This window comes from Sparus aurata, chromosome 11, assembly GCF_900880675.1.
Source record: "Sparus aurata chromosome 11, fSpaAur1.1, whole genome shotgun sequence".
NCBI lineage: Eukaryota > Metazoa > Chordata > Actinopteri > Spariformes > Sparidae > Sparus > Sparus aurata.
Window position 1 is genome coordinate 10931204 of NC_044197.1, and position 24633 is coordinate 10955836.

Genomic DNA, 24633 nt, shown 5'->3' on the forward strand with positions numbered 1-24633 from the left:
CATGTCTGTGTGGGTGTACTTACTCAACTTTTTGGTCTAAATAAATGGTGAAAGGGTTCCTTTTTTAAAAAGTGGGTCAACGAGCTGTGTCAACAAGGCCTTGATAGCTGCACAGAAGATCATAATCGCGTGTGTGTTAAGCCATGTCTCACCAGCAGTCCAAAACCCAAAAAGTCTTAATTTTCTATCAGAATAAAAAAAAAAGCAAATGTTTGTGGATAATAGTTGCGGATTCATTTACTTTTGACTCACTTAACATTGCAGCTTTACTGATATCAGAGTGCCCGTGACCTTTTCTTTAAGGATACGTTCATCCAAAAATTAGTACTCTACTCAACATTTCTGGAGTGTCACAGCTCGTTCTAACTAATGCAAGTCTCCAGGTCCCTACAAAACTTCACCTGACTTAACATTGGCATTGGGATGAGTAGAAAATGATTTATTTTTGGGTGGGCTGTTCCTTTAAGAAGTCCTAAGGGGCAGTTTGTAGGCTTCCACAAAAACTTTTAAAACTTCGAGTTCATGTAGTTCACACATGTCTTTTAAATGTTCTACCAAACTGGTTTGTTATGACTTTACCTTGCACAATTTCCCGCTTCAGGCCAAGACAGATACTCAACACGAGCCAGTAGAAGGCACCGTCTGTGACCCCGGTCTTATCAGTAGAACTGTGGATATGTCTGATTGTCTTGTGTGCTTCCTTTTCTAGACTTATCTTGGTTTCTGACAGCCCTCAACAGTTGCCTCACTCGAATAGGTTCAAGCGACACAGGACTGTGAGTTATGGTACACTCGCTGCAGTAAAAGAATGAGTGAATGCATCTCTTAGGAGCTGATATTTACCCAAGTACTGTACAAAACTTACACTTTTGAGATACTTGTACTTAGTTGAGTATTCCCATTTTCTGCTTTGTTACACATTTTATTTTATGACCTTGACCAATGACATTATGTTTTCCTAAGTGTTCATTTGTTTGACTGGTTGTTTGTTGGTTGCAGGGTTGACATGGCACTTAATAGAAACATTTATTAAGAGATAAAGAGACTCACACTCATTTTCTTTAAAGGGGCACAGAGTAGTTTTGCAGAAGAAATTCAAACTTGGAATCTTGCATATCTACAATACAAATGAGGTCATAATACGAAGTCAGAAATGTACATTTTTGTTCTCGGAGGAAAATAAGGTCCCCAGGACACTGTATGAAGCTAGAAAGGTGGCAGGGTCCGCCAAATATAAACAAAGTAAAACAGTATAAAATTGTGTTGTCCTTTAAGGTCAATTTGTTTGTTCAGTTTATTCAAAACAAAGAGTTTGTTTATTTAGTTTGTTTAGGCATAATAAAAAAAATCAGTCAGTGAAAATTTCTCTGTTCTAATCAAAATGTCTTTCCTGAAACTACACAGTGCATCTTTAATGTTGTGGTTTTTTTCAACATTTTATGTTTGGGGGGGATCATTTATGCATCCTGATGATAAAAACACGTGTATTTAGGTGGCTGCTATCAGTGAGTTGGTACAATCTGATGCGGATAAAGGGGGCTGTGGAGGTATGCACTTTGTTGAGTGCCGTCACAGCTAAACTGCAATCTGAAAAGATCCGTAGTACACTGTATACATACATGTAAATATACGTGTAACTCACTTTTACTCGTAATCATGTTACTGAAGCGCATAAACTGACAGAAAATTACTTTTAAAACCGAAGTTGATGTCACAAAAGATTATTCTTCTCAAGTACTACTGGTGTGGTTGACTTTCTCTTTTACCGAGGTAATATTTTAACACGATATTTGTATTACTTTTGGCTACTTTTTAGAACTGTCAACACAAGAAACCGGCTGTGTACACTGCATGTATTTAGTCATAAAAAATAAAAAGCCTTATGGTCGCCCAGCAGGTTTAACAACGTGTAATGTGCACGTCTGTCCACAAGGTGGAGCCACTTCACCACGAATTGGAGACACTGACCTTGTAAACCTAAAGCAACAGGCAGACGCTGTGTCTACTGTCTCAGTGTAGACAAGGGATCTTGAATTGGAGTGACTTCAGATCACATTGTAGAAGTATGAGTGTAGATGACTGGTTGATGTCACTAATATACCTGTGAGATCAGGTGCGGAGGATGGATGGATGGAGAACTGGGTGGTGTTCCTTGTGGCTCTTCATCTGTCACCCCTTTTTGTCCTGCGAGCTGAGTTCATTCATGCATTTCATATTTGTATTATCTAAAAGAGCACACTGTGGGGTTATTGGGTGTTTCCTGCTTTGATCAAATCCCCTTATTTTGTTCACTTTTTTTAATCAATATAATCTACCTGTGGGTGGTAACAGCCCCGAGGAAACACACACACACACACACACACACACACACACACACACACACACACACACACACACACACACACACACACACACAGATAGACAACAACAGGAGCCAGGTTGCAGCCATGGCAACGCCACCGGTGCGCTGTTATCCTTGAGGTGTTGTGTGGATGGAGAGCAGAGGGCTGCTGCCGCTCTGAACTCTCCACTCTCCTCTCCTGCCTCCCCTCCTGTCCTCCGCCGCCGTCCAGTCTCTCCGGGTTCCAGGTGCGCGTCCGTCTTTTGTCCGCCCGTCTTTGTCTCTGCCTGTGATGGACGAGGCGGAGGACGGCGAGGAGGAGCCCAAATTCCAGCAGCCTCGACCACCTCAGGTAGGCACCCTGTCCGGACGCGAGGAGGACCATGGGAGCGGCGGAGGAGCCACGATGAAGAAATTGACGCCAGGAGGCGGAGTCGCGTCCGCTGCGCGCAAAAACTCCAACAACAACGAGCTGTGGCTGCTGCCAGACGAGGACTCCGCACCTGTCAGCGCCAGTGGCGGCGCAGCCTCTGCTCCGGTGTGTCAGAGGGATGCTGCCGGCGGCTCAGAGGCGCAGCGCACAGGTGGAGGGGACACAGTGTCAGAGGCAGGCGTGAGAGCAGAGGGGGCCATCGGCATGATATGTAACAAAAACGGAGACTGTAGAAGGGACCCGACCAGTTCAGGGAGCCTCTCTTCTCTCATCTCCAAGCAGGAGAAGCTGGCAGATGGAGTAGCAGCAGCAGCAGCAGCAGCTGAAGACGGCAAGGCTGCAACCATGGACGGCTCCATCACCTCAGTGGGGTCTCTGACACAGGGGCCCGGGGCCGAGGTCAAGAGCGTGTCAGCGATGGAGAAAAAGGACTCCAGAGTTTCCTTCTCCAACGCCCCGACCAGTAAAGGACAGACCCCGAGTCAGCAGTCGAGGAACTCCGTCACGTTCACCAAGGCGGAGGACGGCTCTCAGATAGTGCCGGACGATGGAGACCCCAGGGGGAACCAGACCTACATGCAGCGGCAGTTCAGCTCCATGCTTCAGCCCGGAGTTAACAAGTTCTCGCTGCGCATGTTCGGCAGCCAGAAGGCGGTGGAGAAGGAGCAGGAGCGCGTAAAGTCAGCGGGTAACTGGATTATCCACCCATACAGCGACTTCAGGTACGGGTCAGATTCAGTTCGGTTCATGAACGGAGCGTGGATGTTATAGTGACATCATCTGGTGCGCTTTCTCCTAATCAAACTTAAGACCAAACATGATAAAATATTCAGATATTTAAGGCACCTCAGGGAATGTATTGTCATCCATTATAACTATTTTGGTTGAAAATGAAAACGAGATGATCACATAGCTGAATAAATATTCTTCTGATCTCAGCAGTACACACCTAAAAAGACACAGTCCCACCTTTCATCAGGATCATATGTACCATTAACCATTTTAAATGAGAGATAAAGACTTTTTATTTCTTATTTCAGTGGGATGAACTGATGCATTTGGGTCTGCGGACACCTCTTGCTCACACTGGCAAAACATGAAGATATCTGTTTTTTGTTTTTTTTTACACACATATTTCAACAAACAAGTGTAGTCAGAAAGCCTTTGTTTAATGAGCTTAACCCCAACGTGAGCCTGAAGCTGCAAAATAAAGTGACGTCATTGAGCCGAAATGTGTCTAAACATCTGTTTTCAGCACCAAGGACAGCTCCTCCAATTATCCCAAGTGTGAAAACAGCAGGAGGGCTGAAGATAAAAACCCACTGTTTGACCTCTTGACTGGCTTCTGACTTGGATTTTGCTCTCAAAGTATTATTTAACAGAGCGCTGCTTAGCTGCTTTTATGGGGGAATCATGCGAGGGCGCATTAAACACTGAACAATGCCCTGAAGCAGAGAGGATTCAAGTCATGACTCAGCAGAGCTCTCCCATCAGTTCCTCCCTTTGCATCACAGGCTCTCACTTAGTCTCAGCTGATCAGAGTTTTCCTGACAAACTCATAGAAGGACCGTTTCTGTTATAGATCAAAGGGGCACTATGTAGTTTTGGAAATCAAGAAATTAAAATTCATAAAAGGTTGTGTTTACAACATTAAAAAAAGGAAATAACACAAGCTCAGAAATATTGATTTATTTCCACAATTGAGTAAACAAGCTGTCGACAGCAGAGACGATGGACCTAGAGCACCTTTTGGTCACTTAGAAGGCAATTGCAAGTGTATTCAGTCTTGAGCAATGAAGATTCTTTAGAAATACTGCCCCAAAACTACATAACGCACTTTAATATGCACTTAGTTTAGTCGTTTAGTCCTTAAAGGAGCAATATGTAGTTTTGGGGAATACAGCTTTCATCAGAGGATTCATTTGTAAGCTTAAATAAACAAACTCAATTAGTTTTCATGACTGAAACAACAAACTGACCTTAAAGGACAACACAATTTCACACTGTTTTACTTTCTTTATATGTGGCGGACCCCGCCACCTTTTTTTTTAGCTTCAAACAGAGTTCTGGGGACCTTATTTACCTCCGAGAACAGCTTGTTTAATTGTTTGATTGTTTAGATAATCATTTCTGAATTCATATTATTACCTCACTGACATTTCAAATATTGAACGAGTTTGAATTTAAAATGTCAGCAAAAGGGTGAAAAATGTGTTTGTTGAGGTGACGTCTTCAAAAGCTCTGCTAAAGAGATGCAGTACATCTTCAGGTTATAAAACGCTGTTTGGCGTTTGAACATTGACTAATCATCAAAACAGTTGCTAATTAACTCTGTGTTATGCAATAATCAATGAATTAAGAGTCTCAGCTCTTGAATCAAAGTAACCTCTGAACTACCCTGGTGGTAGCTGTGGCGTCTCTGAGCCTTGTGTAACGGTTGTTTCAGTCCGAATGCTAACAAATACGACCCGGATGTGGAGCACAGAACTGTAGCCGCCCTCTGCTGAGACGTCCTCTGTCGGCGGATTTGCTTCCTCCCTCTCACCCAGCGTATCTTTCCTGTCATATCTGTGCCTGTCTCTGTTCTTCTTGTCCTTGCTTCGACCTTGTCTTGGACAGGTGGTGTAGGTTACCTCACCAGGACCAGACACAGTGCACTTAGTGAAGAAGCAGTCGTTTCATAAAACAGGGTCATTTGTCACTGTGTTTAAGGGGTGGCGCTGTTCTCTGAGAGAGCATTGCTTGATGAAAGCGAGAAAAATCACCTGTCACAGATCAAGTGGCATCAGCATATTTGCCGCCATGTGGTATTTATAGCAAATGACAGTGTGAGCGTCTAGACTTCAGTATTTCTGTCTTCATCCACGGTTCTTCTGGATAACCTGTCAGAGCTCTTTTCAGAATATTTCCTGTTTCTCCCCTGTCTGCTTTACCCCCCGTCAGGTTCTACTGGGACTTCACCATGCTCATGTTCATGGTGGGCAACCTGATCATCATCCCCGTGGGCATCACCTTCTTTAAAGACGAGACCACCACGCCCTGGATCATCTTCAACGTGGTGTCAGACACCTTCTTCCTCATGGACCTGGTGCTGAACTTCAGGACTGGCATCGTGTTCGAGGACAACACCGAGATCATCCTCGACCCCGACAAGATCAAGAAGAAGTATCTGAAGACCTGGTTCGTGGTGGACTTTGTCTCCTCCATACCTGTGGATTATATCTTCCTCATCGTGGAGAAAGGGATCGACTCGGAGGTGTACAAGACGGCCCGGGCGCTCCGCATCGTCCGCTTCACCAAGATCCTCAGTCTGCTGCGGCTGCTGAGGCTGTCCAGACTCATCCGGTACATCCACCAATGGGAGGAGGTATGCTGACATTCATCATTTCTGATTCAATGACGGGGGGGGGGGGGAATGAGGGTCTGGTTGTTTTCTTTGACCACTAGAGAAAGAGAGAGTTCAGCTGGAGAATTAATCTCTATGATAACGTTTAAATCGAGTACACAGGGAGTATATGAGCCTAGAACACATGCGGATGAAAGGGAAAAGATGTGAGCCGTCTGTGCAGCTGAAACTTGACTGACATGGGATGAATTTTCAGCCTATATCCCATGAAGACATTTTCCAAGACATTGTTGTTGATAATCCATCAAATCTTAATTGTTTTAAGAACAGTCAACATGCAGTAGCAACAGAAATCTGTCAGTTTCAATGTCGTACATAATGACCATCAACAAAAACACGAATGCACTTTAAACATTGAGGTTCAACAATGCAAAAAAAAAAAAAAATGCACATCATTACTAAATGGTACATTTACAGTTAAACTGTTAACGAACAATGACATGCTTTATAAACCCTTTATTAAGCAATTTTAAACATCAGTTGCAGTTTTATGATGAACAATTGCTTGATTAATGGTGATTAACAGTTAATTAACTATTAACTTAATGTCACCAAATGCACAGTTTAAATCACTAATGTACTGCAGTCAATCTCTGCATATCATATACACTGATGCCACCATGTCTGAACTGTATACAGTATCTACCTGATAAGCCGATGATATCAGCTTGCTCACATATTGACCTGCTGTCATGTTTTTTTCTGCCTCGCTTGGCATCTCTCTCTATTCGTCAGTGAAGGTGAGGTTATACTGGTCTGTCATGTCTGAGAAATATCTAATAATGACTATTTTCCTAATATGATGAATCAAAAACTGACGTCAACACGTTTTGTATCCTCTTGTTCCTTTACGGTTAAATATCTAGACAGCTGCATCCTGATATATCGAGTAGCTTTTAGATGATTTTAGAACAGTGTGTCTCCATCAGAGTTTTTCATTAGCTTTTCATTCATCACTAGTTTTTCCATCAGAGGGCACAGACAGGTCCTTTTCAACTGTAAAATGTCCCGCTCTGTATGTTAGTTTCCCACAATTCTCTGAGAGGATTTGCGATAATATTGTTATTTTTGCAACGTGGAAAAAAATGTAAAAAAAAAAAACTACTATCGGCCAACATACTGTATCATTATCTGATCTTTGTACTCACAAATTTCAGCACCGGTACCTGCCTCGTAATCCAGTACTAAAGTATCTTATACAGGAGATATAAGCATCCTACGTTACCTTGAAGACAGTGCAGTGATACAGGATCGCCATCATCTCTCAAGGAATGTGAAGATTGTTGGAAACCCTTCACAAAGGAGTGTGTTTACTAAGATGGATTTCCAGATCAAACCATCAAAGCTTTATTACCCATCACTAACATTCCAGCACATGAGTAAGCTGCTGTTTGAATATAATGACAAAGTGTTTCCCCACCAGAAAAAAACAACACTAGTCTGACTGTGCCCTGATTAATAATACACCATTGGCTTCCAGTGCAGAGTCTTTCTGTTTGTATATCAAAACAATCCTCTTCTGTATAATTACCTCCTGACACACAAAATTGAGGTTTCGCCGTGTTGTATAACAATAAGCTGAATAATAGCTCGTCGTGAGTGTGCTGATGCAGTTAAGAATTCATGAAAAATTAATTTGTGCTTATCAGAGGGAAAGTGAAAAGGGGATTTTCCGAGGAGTGAACCGCTGGGGATGCTAATTAACTTTTTTTTCTTCTCAGAGCAAGAGCTCCCTTTTTTTTTCTTCTGATTTTGATGTGGAATGTCCAACCAATCAATGCATTAAACTGTTTTAAGTGGATGCTGGTGTGACAGGAATTAATGTTCGCCAACAGGTAGATGCATTATCCTCCATCATCCTCCGCTTTGTGCAAGTGCTTTTTTTTACGCGCACGAACCGAGGATCCCCCTTTTCAGACTAACCGAGCAACTATAAATCAAACGTGTGTGTTCCCTCGCCCTGAAAATAACCGCTGCTCTTCTGATTACAGAGTGGTAATTTGAGTTTGACGAGAACCCTAATTACTGATTCAAACGCTCACAACTGAACGCTCTTATGCTTCGACTCGGCCCTGGCCCTCCATCAGCTCAGTTCAGCTCAGCTCAGCCACCAATCCGAAACCCGGCTGGCTGCGTTTCCCCTCTAGCCCAGCGCAGCTCAGCTCGGCTCAGCTTAGCTCAGCTCGGGAGGGGGTTTCCTAAAAAGATCATCCTAGTGTTGTGAAGATGTGACCGTTTCGCTCGGCTGCGGGCCAACCGAGCGGAGGATTCTGGTGGACAATCATGCTCATAGTTTTTAGAAAAGAAGCGAGTTTGTGTCTTTGCCTTGATTCCTGAATAGATTGCTGTGTCTGTTGAGGCAGAGATAAGCACTGTCAGGACTAACCAGAACAATTTCCTGAGGCAGAAAAGCTTGTGTCAAGGCTCCAGAGGATGCCTTTTCTCACGAGCGAGACAATGATGGTAAATGGGAGGCAGTGGGAGTAATATTAATCAGGCTCGGTAGTTTCCTCTAAATGTTTTCGTCTGGATCACTGTGTGTCTGCTCGGGTGCAGCAGAGAGGAGCAGAAAGTAGTTTATCCGTGTTTTGTCGGACTGGGAGTTGTGGTCACAGTAATGTGCCTTGACCCAGATTGTGGTCTGACAGTGACACATGGCCAGGTGCTGTTCTGGTGTCGGGGGGAACATTAGTCCTGGAGCCTCATTAATCATGATGGGAGCACTTCCTAATCACAGGGCAAGTCCTCACAGTATGCTTCCCTCTCTCCCACTCCAAATTAGCTAAGGTCATTAGCTGTTAAAGGAAGAAGTCCAAAACAAGTATAGAAAGTTGTGTCTTCTGCATTTATATGAATACATATAGATATTCTTTCATATACTTGTATATGTAAGGCAAGGAGGGGATTTAGTGCTCAGACAGCTGATGTACACAGCAGTGGCGGACTCAGGATGTTTGAGGGGCAGTGGGGCACCAGCAGGCAGAAATTATATATTTACAGTGAAAAGAGGATTATCATGTTATTTCCACTACAAGGGCACCTCAGAGGGCACTTTATCATGTTTTCTCCACTGTAAGTGCACTACAGAGGGCACTTTAGCATGTTTTCTTCACTTGAAGGGCACTACAGGGGGTACTTTATCATGTTTTCTCCACTGGAAGGGCACCTCAGAGGGCACTTTATCACATTTTCTCCACTGGAAGTGCACTACAGAGGGCACTTTATCATGTTGTCTTCACTGAAAGTGCACTCAACAGGTACTTTATCATGTTTTCTCCACTGGAAGTACCCTTTATCATGTTTTCTCCACTGGCAGGTGCACTACAGAGGGCGCTTTATCATGTTTTCTCCACTGGCAGGTGCACTACAGAGGGTGCTTTATCTTGTTTTCTCCACTGGAATGGCACAACAGAGGGCACTTTATCATGTTTCATCTACCAAGAGGGCACTTTTGGAGTGTTTATTGCATGGCCCCCCACAAGCAGGCACTAGGTGGGGTGACCCCACTCCACATACATTTGCATTCCAAAGTTTTACAGGAAAGGCAGTTTTGAAATGCAAGTGAGCTACAGGTGTAGGGCAACATGCCCTCTGAGGTTACGGGATGAGTCACCGACTTTCCCTTGCTGGCTGCGCCCAAACTGTAAATGTACAACAGTGTGTATGTGTCTTACATCTCCACACAAACACACCCAGTATCTGGCCTAGTTCACATGTAGGACGATTCTCTCATCTCAAGTGAGACACAAGCCTTTCTTTTAGATATAAGAAACTGTCAATTTAGCCCACAGAGCAGTGTTTTCCAATATGCATGAATACACACACATATATATATATATGTGAGATGCAGACATACATACAGCATCTGACCTACTTCCCTTGTAGGACAATCTTCTCTGTCCCTGGTGGGGAATATGCTTTGCTTACAATTTAACCAAGCCGCCAGTTGGCCCAGCTATGCCAGGATTACACACCAGTGCACACATGCATGTAAATCTACCCTCACACACACACACACCCACCCACACACACACACACATTGGGAACAAGGCCTTGGCCGGTCGCCAGCAGAGCCACAGTGAGTGGTGTTTACAAGGCTGCGACCACAACACCAGCTCCACATAAATGAGCCCCTCACCTGAGGGGAGTAAATGTAAGTAGCAGCAGAGAGAGGCCGGCCCGGGCTGCTGATCAAAGCCTCACCAGAGACTGATGAGTTGTTTTTTTTTTTTTTTTTTTAATTCATATCATGAGCGAATACAGACCACAGACTCTGTGCTTGTTCATTTTCCCCACACAGTAGTTATGTAGCGCCTCAGCCTGACACATTTTTGTTTTGTTACTGACGATGAGTGACATGATCACACCATGTTTTATTATACAGTTTTAAGAAATGTTTCATGTTATAGTCACTATTTGAAGGACATATAGTGTATATCAATGGGAAACCCTACTGACAACAATGGCTTTTTAGAATATACTTCCCTGCAGCTCTTCCATTCCACTCACTGATGTTTTACTTGCTGATGCTGTGAGCATCATTTTAGCTAACCTGTGGCCCATTTTGCAGCTAGCAATCCCCTCCCTCCTATCTACGTCAGCAAACAGGAGGATCCTGCTCTCTACGGGGTCATGAGCAGACAAGACCGCCTCTTTATAGAGTTCTCTGTCCTGATTGGATAAAGTGGGCAGGGATATGAGGGAAAATTAGTCTATTTAACAGAGATTACTGTTGGACTATAGACATATTTAACACTTATTTTAATAAAAAATACATCACTTACAGCAGCTTTGAAGCTGACATATAGTTTTATATATCATCAGTATGTCAAATGACTGCCTGTAATATTAAAGCAGGGTTGCTTTTTGTGTTGTACTCCCAAAGAGTTATCCTGTATCAGTGTAGTAAATAATGCGACTGCAGACGTAGCAACCGTATGTGCATATATTTCAAAATAAAACGGTTGTTCCAGTTTGACATAGATGGATTCTTTTACTCCTCTCTCAAAGCATCTGTCTTCTTTGGCCGAGATGTTTACATTGTTGTCCTCAAAGGAATGATTTTTCTTTTCTCCTTCAGATGTAAGTGGACAGCAGAGTCTTGACCTGAGGAGTCGGCCCTCCTGTGTTATGCCATTCGTTTATGGAGAGGTTGTTTTGTGTTCCCTTTGTGCAAATCTGTGCAGTTCTGGCTGCATTGAACAGCATAAACTACATTAGCCTGCTTGTGCCTGGGTGTCCTTAGGATGGACAACCTTCTGCCTCAGTGTGAGGCAACGCTTAACAGTGCCCTCCTAAGTATCACAAGTATATATTTATATATATATATATACACACACACACACACACACACACACACACACACACACACACACACACACACACACACACTGTTGGTGAAAACAGATTCAACAGTTTTAGATTTTACCTCAGTCTGTATAAACATACTTTTTATTCCTCTCACACATCGATCCCTGTCTTCCCTTTCTCTCTCCACTTTTCCAACTCTGTCGCCCCATCTCCTCTCCTCCTGACAGATCTTCCACATGACCTATGACCTGGCCAGTGCTGTGATGCGAATATTCAACCTGATTGGTATGATGCTGCTGCTGTGCCACTGGGACGGCTGTCTGCAGTTCCTGGTTCCCATGCTGCAGGACTTCCCGTCCGACTGCTGGGTTTCCCTCAACAAGATGGTGGTAAGCAAAACTCGTGTGTACGTTTTTTGTGTGTATGTGTGTGTTGGCGGAGGGAGGGGCGGGGGTTAAGTTATTCGTAAGCCAAACAATCAAATGGACATCAGTATGCAAAAGTGTCGGGCAGAACAATTAATGCAAAAGGCAAGAGCACACGGCTTATCCTCCACGGAGCACAAAGGTGTGTTACTTGCAGGCAGGTGGGGAAATGGGATTCATTTAAGGTTGAGTCCTGCTTACGAGCACACACACACACACAAACACGCACACACGCACGCACGCACACACACACACACACACACACACACACACACACACAGAAGGCCTCAATTAAACCCTCTCTAGCTAAACCCAGGAGACGTGCCAGTGTACAGAAAGCGAGAGATGAAAAAGAGCCTGTTTTCGCTCCGTGTGTTTTCTTCTTCGCCCATTCTCTTCTTTATCTTTCTCTTTCAACTCCTCTCACATTTCGTCCCTTCCTTCCTTCTCGAGCTGGCAGGTCGCTTCTGGCCATCTGCTGATAGGCACACCATTAGGAGAGGTTTTTTCTGCAAAATGATTCCTGGCATGAAAGAAACCTCTCTCTCTGGAGAGCAAGCGGTGAAGCACTCCGGCTGCATGAAAAACAATTATCTAACCAGACAATTAATGAATAATCATAATTGTTAACCAGGCTCAGTCAACACCGTGAACCCTAAAATGTTCTTTAAATCTCGTCTCAAGTTGTGTGATAGTATCATATACATCAAAAGAATTCAGCAGTACCACAAACAGCTTCCGTATGGCCATAAAGCTGCATCAACGCACCTCTTGAACTGTTCCACTGACCACTGAACATTAAAACCTTAATGAGGATAGGATTTACAGTATTGCAGGGCTGTTTATTCGGACCGTGGTAGTTTCTGGTGCTTCTAATGAACTGGCACTTGAGGGCTGATTCTCTATCTGCTTATTACAATACTATTAAAGTCAGGTTAAAGTTTATTAACACACAGTATCACAAAGCATGCCTTTGTGAAAGGTCTGTACATGCAATTAAAACAGCAAATAAGAAAAACTAGCCAACCACACAAAAATGTATAAAAGAACACATTTTTTGACCATCCCTTTGTATTACAGGAAACATATTGTGCTCATTTTCCCATCAGTTTTCTCATACTGTCCAGTGCTGCAGCTCTGTATTCCCCCCTCAGTCTGAAATGCTCTGTTTTAGCTCCTGTCTCTTTAAGGCCCGCCCCCCTGAATACCCAGTCTCTGCTGATTGGTCAGCTCACACACGCCTGACCCAGCACTGCTACAAACAAAAGAGCAGCTGTGCCAAATGCAGCCATATAACCCAAACTAGCTGCCAGAGCAGTGCTTTCTGCGGGACAGAGGAGCTCCCACCGATGGGATCTTTACCTTTTGAACTTTTAAGATCTTTAACATTTCAATGTAAATTCCATCTTTATCAACAAATTTCCCCAAAACTCTGGTATTTGGGAAACTACTTAACTCGAGTAGAATTTAGATAAAGGGAGACACCTCCCTTTCTTACAAGCTATTATACATCTCAGATGAATCATGAATTCCAAATAAGGAACACTTCTAAAATAGAAAAGACACAAAACATGCAGAGTATCACCAGGAAAATTTTTTTTCTGTTTGGGTATTTGTTGTTTTGGGCTTGAACCCTTCGATCCTGTCTTACTCGTCATTTTTATTGGAGATATCAGACTGGAAGTTGGTGACTGACAGCACCAGGGGGCACGGAGAAGTCAAGCGTATGAGCAGTTTTTTTTTCTTGTATTTAATCCACATCCACACACATGACCACATGTTGCCTCTGGGACTTGTGGTAGGCCTGTTGCAATAGTAAACTATTTGTAGTGAGCAGTGAGTGTATATGATGTACATACTGTGTATTAGTGGAAGAAACACTGGTGAATGTAATCATAGAGCCAACTGCGCTAAAAGGAGAAAAATATCCGGGTGCTACTTATTGCTGCAGCATCAGACGCTGAGAACATCTTTTACTGTCTCTCAAGAAAGCTTAAAACTATTTCTTGGAGGGAACATCACATAGTCGCTGTGTCGAAGCAAGTTCAACAGACTGGATAATTCCTTCCTCGTGCTTTTGTCAGGCGCAGGCTGCTTCCCGAGACGCCTGACGCCACTGCTGTCGCTAAGAAATGTTTCATACGCCGAATAAGGAACCTTCTAATTTTGGCACGTGGATTTGCGACACTCCCCTGGAAAACACTGTGTACCATTTGTGTGTGTTCATGTGAGCATGTGAGATCTCCAGGAACAGATGGATCTCACACCCATTGATCCTGGGGGACGTCGCTGTTGCTCCTCGGTCGTTCCATCACTCGTGTCTCGTTTCGTCTCTGGCCTTTAACCTGTCTCATTCTCCCTTTCTCCCTCTCTCTGCACACACACACACACACACACACACACACACACACACACACACACACACACACACACACACACACACACACACACAACATACTCACATGCATGCAGTCACGTCTCTTGTTTGTCTTTTGGGACCAGTGGCAGAAGAAGTACAATACCACACTGACCCTCCCGAAGTAAAAATACTCTTTTGCGAGTTAAAGAGCTACATTTAAATTTGTTCTTGCAGCAAAAAGTACTTGAAGTATAAAAGTATAAAGTTTAAAGTACCAAAAGTAAAAGCACTATATGCAGGACAGCCCAGTTCAGAATAATGTTTATTAATGATTGATGCACTGATGTTCAGTAGCGTTTGATTTCCCCCTTAGGTTCAGTAGGTTTTTAATAACACAAAATATTTTATTTGGTGATTGTATTTTGTATTGCTTGTCTTAATGTGCAATGTAACCTAAGTTATCATATAATTACAGTAGAGTAAAATGTACAATAACTCTTTCTGACCTGTGGTTGAGTAGAAGTATAAAATAGCAGGAAAACGATGTAGAAGTGTCTCAAACTTGGAGGCAACACCACTGGTGTTGAAGAGAAGCTTATGAAAAAATGGCACTACTTCTCACTTCATCTTATTGAGTTTAATCCATTCATCTTTTTACAGGGTTGCAAAAAGAAATTGATTTTGAGTCCCTTTATGTTACAAACAAAAAAACAACTGTTTTATAACGTTGAGTGTGGCTGTAGGGTGACTTGAGGAGGCTCACAGGCTCTGGAGGTCTTAATGAATGAGTTTATGGTCTCAGTCACCAGTTTTAAGTCTTCTTTCATACAGAATGATTTCTTTTATTTAGCTAATTATGGTTTCATTTAAGAGTAAATGGATGATAAAGCAGGGTATGATTCAGGGCGTGGCGTCTCTCTGCGTGTCGTCAGTCAGGCTCAATAAGGATATTGTCCCCAGCTGCACCCTCTTGTCAAAAAACTATGGGTACTCCTGGCTCAGAAATGCTCTAAACTCAAGAATTCAAAACTGTCTGAGGGAATAAACATTTCTATTACAGTTTGGATGTGACTGGCTCAACTTGTATCCTGCTCATAGTGCTCAAACAGAGTTGTTTTCTCAGTTCACAGCTGCAAATAGAAAAGTGCCGACCTCCTATTAGCACTCAGCTCCAGTTCAAAGCTCCATTTTGTGTTATGTTTTCCAATCTCAGCGAACAGGCGGCCTCCATATTTTACAACTCTATTTTTGTGTACTGTTTTAATCCTCACCAAAATGCATGAACGCAAAGAAAATATATGTTTCTCCGAGCTGTCAACCCTCTTTTTCCTGACTCCCTTCTTCCCTCTCGCTCTGTGTGTTAACATTCACCCTCCTCTTTGATGCACCCGTCTTGTTCACGCCTGTTTGTGGATTTCCGAGCAGGATGCCACGATGCCGGTGAGCACCCATGTGGGTGTGGCCGCCTGGTGTGCTTGCGCTGCTTCCTTATCTCAGGGTAATCAAGGTCAGAGATCCTCTTCGGAGTGGCTCTGAATGAGAGACGCAGCGTTAAATGATCCTCAGCCTCGTGCTTCACTTTCGGGGCTGACTTGGCGGTCTGCCTGCGCTGGACATTTACTGGACCTGGACTTGTTTACTCGTTTACTCCTCTTTGCATCCCCCGTGCACTTAGGCTATGGAAACACAGCCTGACAGAAGCAAACACGTGATTCATTGACTCGCTCTTGAGACGCTCTCATGCGCACTTTTATGCCTGCTTCCATGTGTCTGTGATACACAAATAGTGTTAATCAATACAGTCTCCTTCCAACATTCGTCCCTCCTGTAATGTATTCAGCTCTGCCTCAAAAAACGATATCTGTGATTGTAAAAGATATGCACAAGCAGACGGTGCTGTTTATTATAACCTTGATAATCAGGCTCCTGCAGCACAATGATCACAGGAGACCAAATCATCATTGCTGTTATTGAGAGAGCTCGTCTGTTACATCGATGGCAGGTGGTTTTTTTGTCGCATCTACATCAACCTGATTGGCTGTTGGATCAGTGGCATCAGAATAAAGCCCCTCTCTGCCTCTGAACTCCTCTCTGCCTCAGCCTGAGCTCAGCTCCTGTGTTTAATATTTAGGCTGCAGAGAGGCTTTTCACTGTAGAGGAAGCGTTGCTGTAATTACAATAGTACACTGATTTGTGTTGCTTTATTATCCGTGCACACACACACACACGCACACACACACACAACGCACTTCAAGAAACCCTCCTGCTTTGAAAGTTAATAAGGATTTCCTCCGTTCATTCAATTACTGAAGTGATCTAACTGGCAGGCAGGCCCGTCAGCGCGCATAAGAATAATGGACGGTTACTGAGATCTGCAAGTGGAGGTGTCGCCGTGTATGTGAGGGAGTGACAATGGACTGTCAGGATCCAACAGCCTCTTTCGGGATTAATACGGTACATGTCTAATAAAGTGTAACCAGACCCAGTAACTCAACATTCATTCCTTAAATACATTTTTCAGAGATGAACAAGTGTAATGTGTGTTTTGCTAGGTCAAGCCACGTGTCAGCTAGCTGTAAATAAAGAAGTCGCACAGCCTAGTTGGAGCTGAAGCCTTTGTGGGGCAAGTCGCCCCTGTGAGACCGACCGGAGCTCAAAAAGAAAAGTCGTCTCGTCATATTTAGCTTTCCTGCAGAATGTACTGTTATTGAAAAAGAGAATAGATAGTCACAGTTTTACAAAGAAACATTCTCTTTATATCTTGAAATAGTTGACTTAAAAGGAACTTAAAGTCTGAAAAAAAAATGGATGAGATAATACTTTGTCTAAACATAGACACGCTCTGACACGCAGAGACTATTTTCAACTGTTACTAGCGGATTTCATCACACGTATGTTAATTCAAGTGGTATTTCTTTTCGCAAGTTTGCTTTAAATTATTTATTTGATTATGTAAGAAGAGGTGTCAGTCAGCATGATTGACAGCTATACTTGTCAGCTGCTTTCAAATCCCTGTTACATATTGTAGGTGTGAGGAGCAGAGCGAGCTGAAAAAATTGACTATTTATGTTGATTTATAATTTCCTTTGTAATCAGCATTATGATATGATCTGATGCTGCTGTCAGCCTATCTTACAGATACTGTGAGGAAACTCAAAATTTGGTTTGTTAAGTCGGTAGGTTCATATCCCAGTGGTGTACAGTTAAAGGTGTACTATGCAGGATTTGTCGGCTGCTGTATGAAAACAAACCATTCAGATTTGGCCCCTCCTCCCAAGTTCAACTTGACTGAGAAAGTAGCAATTAGTCCATGAGCCAGGGGGGTTGACCGATATCAACGGGGGGACAAATGCTATCATATTTTTTTGGCAAGGTATACACCCCTAGTACTAGAAAAATCACGATAGCAGTGCAGGGGTGGTAGCGAAATCACTTTTTTCAGCTCATGAAGTTACTAACACCCTAAAATAAATTCCGTTTTTGAAATCTGATGTATATCTAGTTTAGGCTCATGGTATGGATATTGTCAATACTCCATAATACAGTGCTTGGTATCGTTAGAAAGGGGACCTTTTAGGCTTTTATTTAAGCTCAGTACTGAATCTGTCTGACAAACACAGACGTCACATGACTTCTTTAAATCAGAAATAACACACATTTTCTCACAATTTCCGCCCAAACTGTATGCTATCTTTTATCCCTGTGGCATGAAAGAACACCAGGGACACAAAACTCAAAAACTTAAATACTCAAGGGACTCTGATGATTCAGAAAATGTATAATATACCCATACTATTTATTTGTTAGAGCCTTAAATTAGACTTGTAGAGCCAGCGCAAGTCTTTAAAATAGAATGGAGCCAATAGAATGGACAAATAGAATACCCTATTAGTCCAGGGCCAAAAGGCCTATTCATTCATGTACAGTTGTAATAAAAAGTAATTGTTTCAGTAGTGTTGTCAACATAACACTTGTTAGTGGTTTAACAAAATGTTTCTATCATGTATTTTGATATTCACCCACTTTCAGTTAGAATGTCATAAAGTAGCTCATGCACGGAATATTGATGGATTTTGACAGTTTGACAAGGTTTTTCTCAGTTTTGTGAAAAGATCGTTGGTTGAGTTGAGTGGTTATAACAACACTACCATCTATGCCATCTTCAATCAACTTCCAATGCGTTCCAGGGGTATTAAATTTAAGTACAAAATGCTTTTTCTCTTGTGCTTGTGAATTGATGGGGAATAAACAGAGGGAGATTATACCTATAGCTGTACCTGTAACAGTTGCTAATGTTAGCTCGGTGTCTTTTACAGGCTAGCTATCTAGCAGGCTTGATATTTTGCAGGTTAAACCATAGACGTATACATAGACACCTCATTGAGTGCTGGACTGTATGTTGATGTCGCCGTTATATTGGAGGAGGCAGCTCCACCCCGTGAACTGATACAAGTCAATGGAGTGAACTTCAGACAGCTCCTTGTACAAAGTGCTATAAGTTAATGTGTCTCATTTACACATTCACACAAGTATGGATATATTAAGGAAACAGAGAGGAACCAAAAACAATGTCTGTAATGTTCTCTGATGATTATAAACGTTTACTACACCTTACATGTTTAGTATACAGGTCGGCACCAAATTATTGTATGATGTTTTTATGAGTGTTTACAGCTGCTGATGTATGTAACGCTGTGATTATACATGACAGTTAAATATTTAATCTGTGTCTATAATAACCACATCCTGACATGTAAATGTGACATCTTCCTACCATACTGTCAACTTGTTTCATAACATTTAAGTTTCAATATGGACAACTGACTGCATATTATATGAATCAGATGCAGAAATACTTCATTGATGCCCGACGGGATATTGCAGCATTACAGATGCTCCCATTGAAAGTCAAGAATATGCAGAAAAATAGTACTACTACTATACTAATAATAATAATGAAAACTATATTGTTGTGTGTGTGTATATATATATATATATATGTATATATATATATATATATACATATATATATATATATATAGTATTATATAGATAGAGGATATATAGAATACATATATATACCTCTAATATTTATATCTATATAGATCTATCATCTAATATAGATATATATACATATATAACATTATATGTAAATATATATAAAGATATCTGTACCTCTAGATATATAGATTTCTCTCTCTTCTCTCCATCTATATATCATATCTTATCTTCTCTTATCATTCTATAGATATATATACATATGTATATATATATATATATATATATATATATATATATATATATACACACACACAACAATATAGTTTTGGTGCCGACCTGTATACTAAACATGTAAGGTGTAGTAAACGTTTATAATCATCAGAGAACATTACAGACATTGAAAATCACAAGGGTGGTGATGTAAACATTACAGGTTAATGAACAATTGTGTTGAAAAAAGAAAGAAAAGGTTTGTTACTTGACATTACTTAAACCCAACCCATCATAACATAAGCTTAACCTGATGTCACTTACATCCTCTTGGAAATGTTGGAAGATGTCCAACTGATGTAGCTAGCTAGCCTGCACTGTAGCAGTTACTGTTATCGTACATTCAGACCAAAGGCGAATAAAGAGGAAAATGATCCATTCACTCAGTCACTCACTCATTCAAGTCATTCACTTTATATTGGGAGCCAGGTGGAGAAGGAGGGAAAGTGGAAGGCGACAGCGGTTGGAATAGGCAGATTATGAGGGAAAAAAAGTTTAAAATCCTCCAACTTTATGTAATGAGCTATGAAGCGTCTAGGTGGAAAAGCCATGCGAAAACCAATGGGGATGTGTCGTTCTGCTGTCATCCCTCGGTCAGGTTGGTCCCAGAGAAATTTGTCCCTGTTTGCATATAGGGATTAGACCTTAGATCGGGCCCACAAAATCAAGCCAGACCCAACCCTGTGTAGTTCTGTCCGAGCCCGGCCCGGCCCGACACATTAACTGTAATTATGAGCCCAGCCCGATTTAAACCTGACAGTTTGTTAATACGTTGGCTGTTATAACTGACATTCTCAAATACAATTCCGAGTTGTTTGAACTAATCCGTTTAAAATTATCTGAAGGAATAAAGCAACAAGTGCCGCACTTAACACACTCGACAAAGACACATTAACTGATTTTGAGCTGACCACTTTTTTCAGTAACAGATAATCTAACGCGTTAATATTTCCAAACCAGTAATCAGATTAAAGTACTTTTCCAAGTCACTGTGCGTTACTATTATTTTTGTCATTTCCTTAGTAAAAATATATATTTTTGCTCTTTTCTTGCGTCTCGGGGAGTGATGTCACATATGTGACAAGCCACGTTTTTCAACATGAGGTCAACTCACATGTACACCATGCAGCGATACAAACACAAACAAAAATGGAGGGACGAGATAGATGCGCTTTTTCTAGCTGGAAATACACTCATTATTTTGAGTTATTAAAAAAACAACACACAAATGCTTGATCAAGGGCCCGGCCCAGCCTAAGGATAGTGGAGGAAAATATCGATGTCAGGCTCGGGCTCTGGCAGAGAATCTAAACTCTAATAGGGATCAATTAAAGACGGCCGATGCGCCTAGTTGTTGGTTTGCCTGCTGAGCTTTTAATTGTGTAATATCTTTGTAAGACAGCAGAGAAATTATAGCATACTAGCATTGCAACGTAGCATGCTAGCATGCTAGTTAATATCTTTATCAAGTAACTTTGAAACAAGTAACTTTCTGTGATCAACGATGTCAGTAAATGGATGGGCTGTGCTATAGCAGTAGTTTTGTGGTGGTGTTTAACGCAAGTGGCGTGCGGGCCCTTTAAATTTAGAAGCAAGAATGAACAGGATGACAAAGGCGACATAAGGGACTGAGGTGGAGTGGACAAGGCAGACAAGGCGGATTTCCCTCTTTGTGCACTTTTGGTCTGAATGCACAGTTACACTGTTTAACCTGCAAGCTAGCAGGCCTGCTAGATAGCTAGCCTGCAAAAAACACCAAGCTAACATTAGCTACTGTTACAGGTACAGCTATAGGTATAATCTCCCTCTGTCTATTCCCCATCAATTCACAAGCACAAGAGAAAAAGCATTTTGTACTTAAATTTAATACCCCTGGAACACATTGGAAGTTGATTGAAGATGGCATAGATGGTAGTGTTGTTATAACCACTCAACTCAACCAACGATCTTTTCACAAAACTGAGAAAAACCTTGTCAAACTGTCAAAATCCATCAATATTCCGTGCATGAGCTACTTTATGACATTCTAACTGATAGTGGGTGAATATCAAAATACATGATAGAAACATTTTGTTAAACCACTTACAAGTGTTATGTTGACAACACTACTGAAACAATTACTTTTTATTACAACTGTACATGAATGAATAGGTCTTTTGGCCCTGGACTAATAGGGTATTCTATTTGTCCATTCTATTGGCTCCATTCTATTTTAAAGACTTGCGCTGGCTCTACAAGTCTAATTTAAGGCTCTAACAAATAAATAGTATGGGTATATTATACATTTTCTGAATCATCAGAGTCCCTTGAGTATTTAAGTTTTTGAGTTTTGTGTCCCTGGTGTTCCGTCATGCCACAGGGATAAAAGATAGCATACAGTTTGGGCGGAAATTGTGAGAAAATGTGTGTTATTTCTGATTTAAAGAAGTCATGTGACGTCTGTGTTTGTCAGACAGATTCAGTACTGGGCTTAAATAAAAGCCTAAAAGGTCCCCTTTCCAATGATACCAAGCACTATATTATGGAATATTGACAATATCCGTACCATGAGCCTAAACCAGATATACACCAGATTTCAAAAACTAATTTATTTTAGGGTGTTAGTAACTTCATGAGCTGAAAAAAGTGATTTCGCTACCACCCCTGCACTGCTATCGTGATTTTTCTAGTACTAGGGGTGTATACCTTCCCAAAAATCACTATGAGACTTTGTCCCCCCGTTGACACCGATGGCCCAAATTTGGGGCCCTGGCTCATGGACTAAATGGTCAAGGGAGCTTGAGTGTGAATGAAGAGAAGGAGCGACATTAGCGAGAACAAAGCAGTGAATCTGATACTTGAATTAGAATATGATATGATGTTCTAAAGCATAAATAAACTTGCCCACACCTCCACACAACCCTGCAGGAAGGTGCTGCGATGCATGAAATCAGCCAAAGTACAAGCTTCATCCTGTCCTCTGTGCACCTCTCCGCTCTGTGTGTGCGTATCTCAGCTCCACCCTCTGTCAAACAGACACACAGAGCTCATGACATGAGATAAAGCAGAAGAGAGTGATGTAAGCTGGACACCACATGTTTATAGAGACACAGTCTCACACTGTTATTGGCTGGGGGCCAAATAAGAGTTTAAAGACTTTATTGCTTTGTTGACTTTTGACTTAGGGACCTAATTTTGTTGCTTATTTTATATAATCATATATTTATTCATACATATTTATAGTGTCTTGTGTTAAATTAGGATTTACTTACTGTTGTCATTTGTTAGCCAGTTTTTACATTTATTGAGGCTATTTTCTTTTCACAACTTTGTTGCTCTGCCTTTCTTTGCTCTGTTCCTGATGGACTATAACCGGGCACAGCAGTGCTCTGCTATCAAAGCTGATGTTGAGCAGTTAGAATGTTTGCCATTTTAGTTCAGCACGCTACCATCTGGCTTTTGACTCAACACAAAGTACGACTGAGGCTGATGTGAATGTCATTAATTTTGCAGCTATTTGGTCTTAGACAAAATCACTCATTACCAATTAGAGGTAATAGCCTCTTCCTCTGGATATCTATCATAGGAGGGGAAATACCAAACAAAGTTAATGAACTCAAACCCAGTAACAAGAGCTTATTGAACAGCAAGTGATCCACCGGGTCAAATTTCTCTTGCAAATCAATTAAAATCCTGCCACATGATTTACAAACATCCATTTTACATCTGATGAAGTCAATAAAGTAGACACAGGGGTCGGCTCAGCACTGCCATAAACCAGACAGAAACAAGCGATTTTAAATCATGCACTTTACGTTTGGTGAGGGTCTGGGGATGGCAGTGTTGGTATGTTTGTTGGTTGGTAAATGGGTTGGCCCTCTCTGGACTTCAATACTTTGAAAAATGATTTAGTACCACGCCTAAGTTTGAGTAAAAGCTTATCACAGAGAGGGCATAATTATGTAATTATAAATTCAAAATTGTGATGTTGTAATTATGTTTGCAAACACAGCCACCCTGATGTCCTCCAGTTCTGCTCATTAGTCCGTTACTTTCACCTCAACACACACTGCAATTTGTGTTTATGCTTGAGTAATCAAGATAAACATTTTATCTTTTAATGTCAGCATTCTTCCTTAATGCCGTCAAGCACTTCCAGCAGACGCCGAACCCGTCTTGCAATCTTCCGTGCTCGTTCAGTTTTTTTAATAATGAATACAAACATGCAGCCGCTGGTTCTGAATAATGAATCTTAACATTGCTAACGAGGTCTGTCATGGCAGTTTACATATTAAAAACCTTTAATGTCAGTGTCATCTAAATGTCAGTCCTTTCAGGCAAACCGAACTCACCATGTCAGTTTAAGACTGTCAGAGAGGCACTGCAGCCTGTCAAAGGGATGCAGCACACACACACACACACACACACGCACACACACACACACACACACACACACACACACACACACACACACACACACACACATTCAAATAGAGGCTGTGTAGAGTGTAAAACAGCATGTAAACCCAGATGGACGGGCGAGCGTGCACGTACACTAACCATTCTATACTTACGCCATCATACATCAGAGCTGTCCCATACTCCCTTAGTGTTCCTGCCTAAATGTATTATGTACAATTAGTTATCATCCACGCTGCTCAGTGAAGACCGATGGCAAATATAACGATAAAATGAACACAAGAGCTAATTCCATTTGCACACACACGCGCGCGCACACACACACACGCACACACAGGGTGGTATCTCAGTAGAATGAGTTTATTATGTTACTATGAAGGCTGTAATTTCCAATAGCATGAGACAGCTGTGCACTGTGTCAGCTTTAATCAGCTATTATCTCAAACTTAAACACATACTGACCTGTCAGAGTGTGTTACCTCCATGTCTAAGGGTTTTATACTGCTACATACAGTCACTTCTAAAGGAATAGTTCAACGTTTGGGATAAAGAAATTTGCTTTCCTTATTATTTATAATTATTATTATTCTTCTCATTATTCTCATATCTGTGTCTTTCAAATGAATACTCAGAACAAATGAGGGGCAGCAAATCACCAGAGAAACTGCCAACTGCTGCTAACCGCAGCTG

At 41.7% G+C, this 24633-nt stretch overlaps 1 protein-coding gene across 1 annotated transcript in view; it reads left to right on the forward strand.

Annotated features, from left to right (window-relative positions):
• The first annotated feature begins 2633 nt into the window (after positions 1 to 2633).
• The window catches only part of hcn2b (hyperpolarization activated cyclic nucleotide-gated potassium channel 2b), a 52439-nt gene continuing 30439 nt past the window's right edge, over positions 2634 to 24633 (forward strand). The window contains exons 1-3 of the mRNA XM_030432935.1: positions 2634 to 3496; positions 5718 to 6141; positions 11718 to 11879. Of these exons, the coding sequence (XP_030288795.1) occupies positions 2634 to 3496; positions 5718 to 6141; positions 11718 to 11879 (1449 nt within the window). The remainder of the gene's footprint in view (positions 3497 to 5717; positions 6142 to 11717; positions 11880 to 24633) is intronic.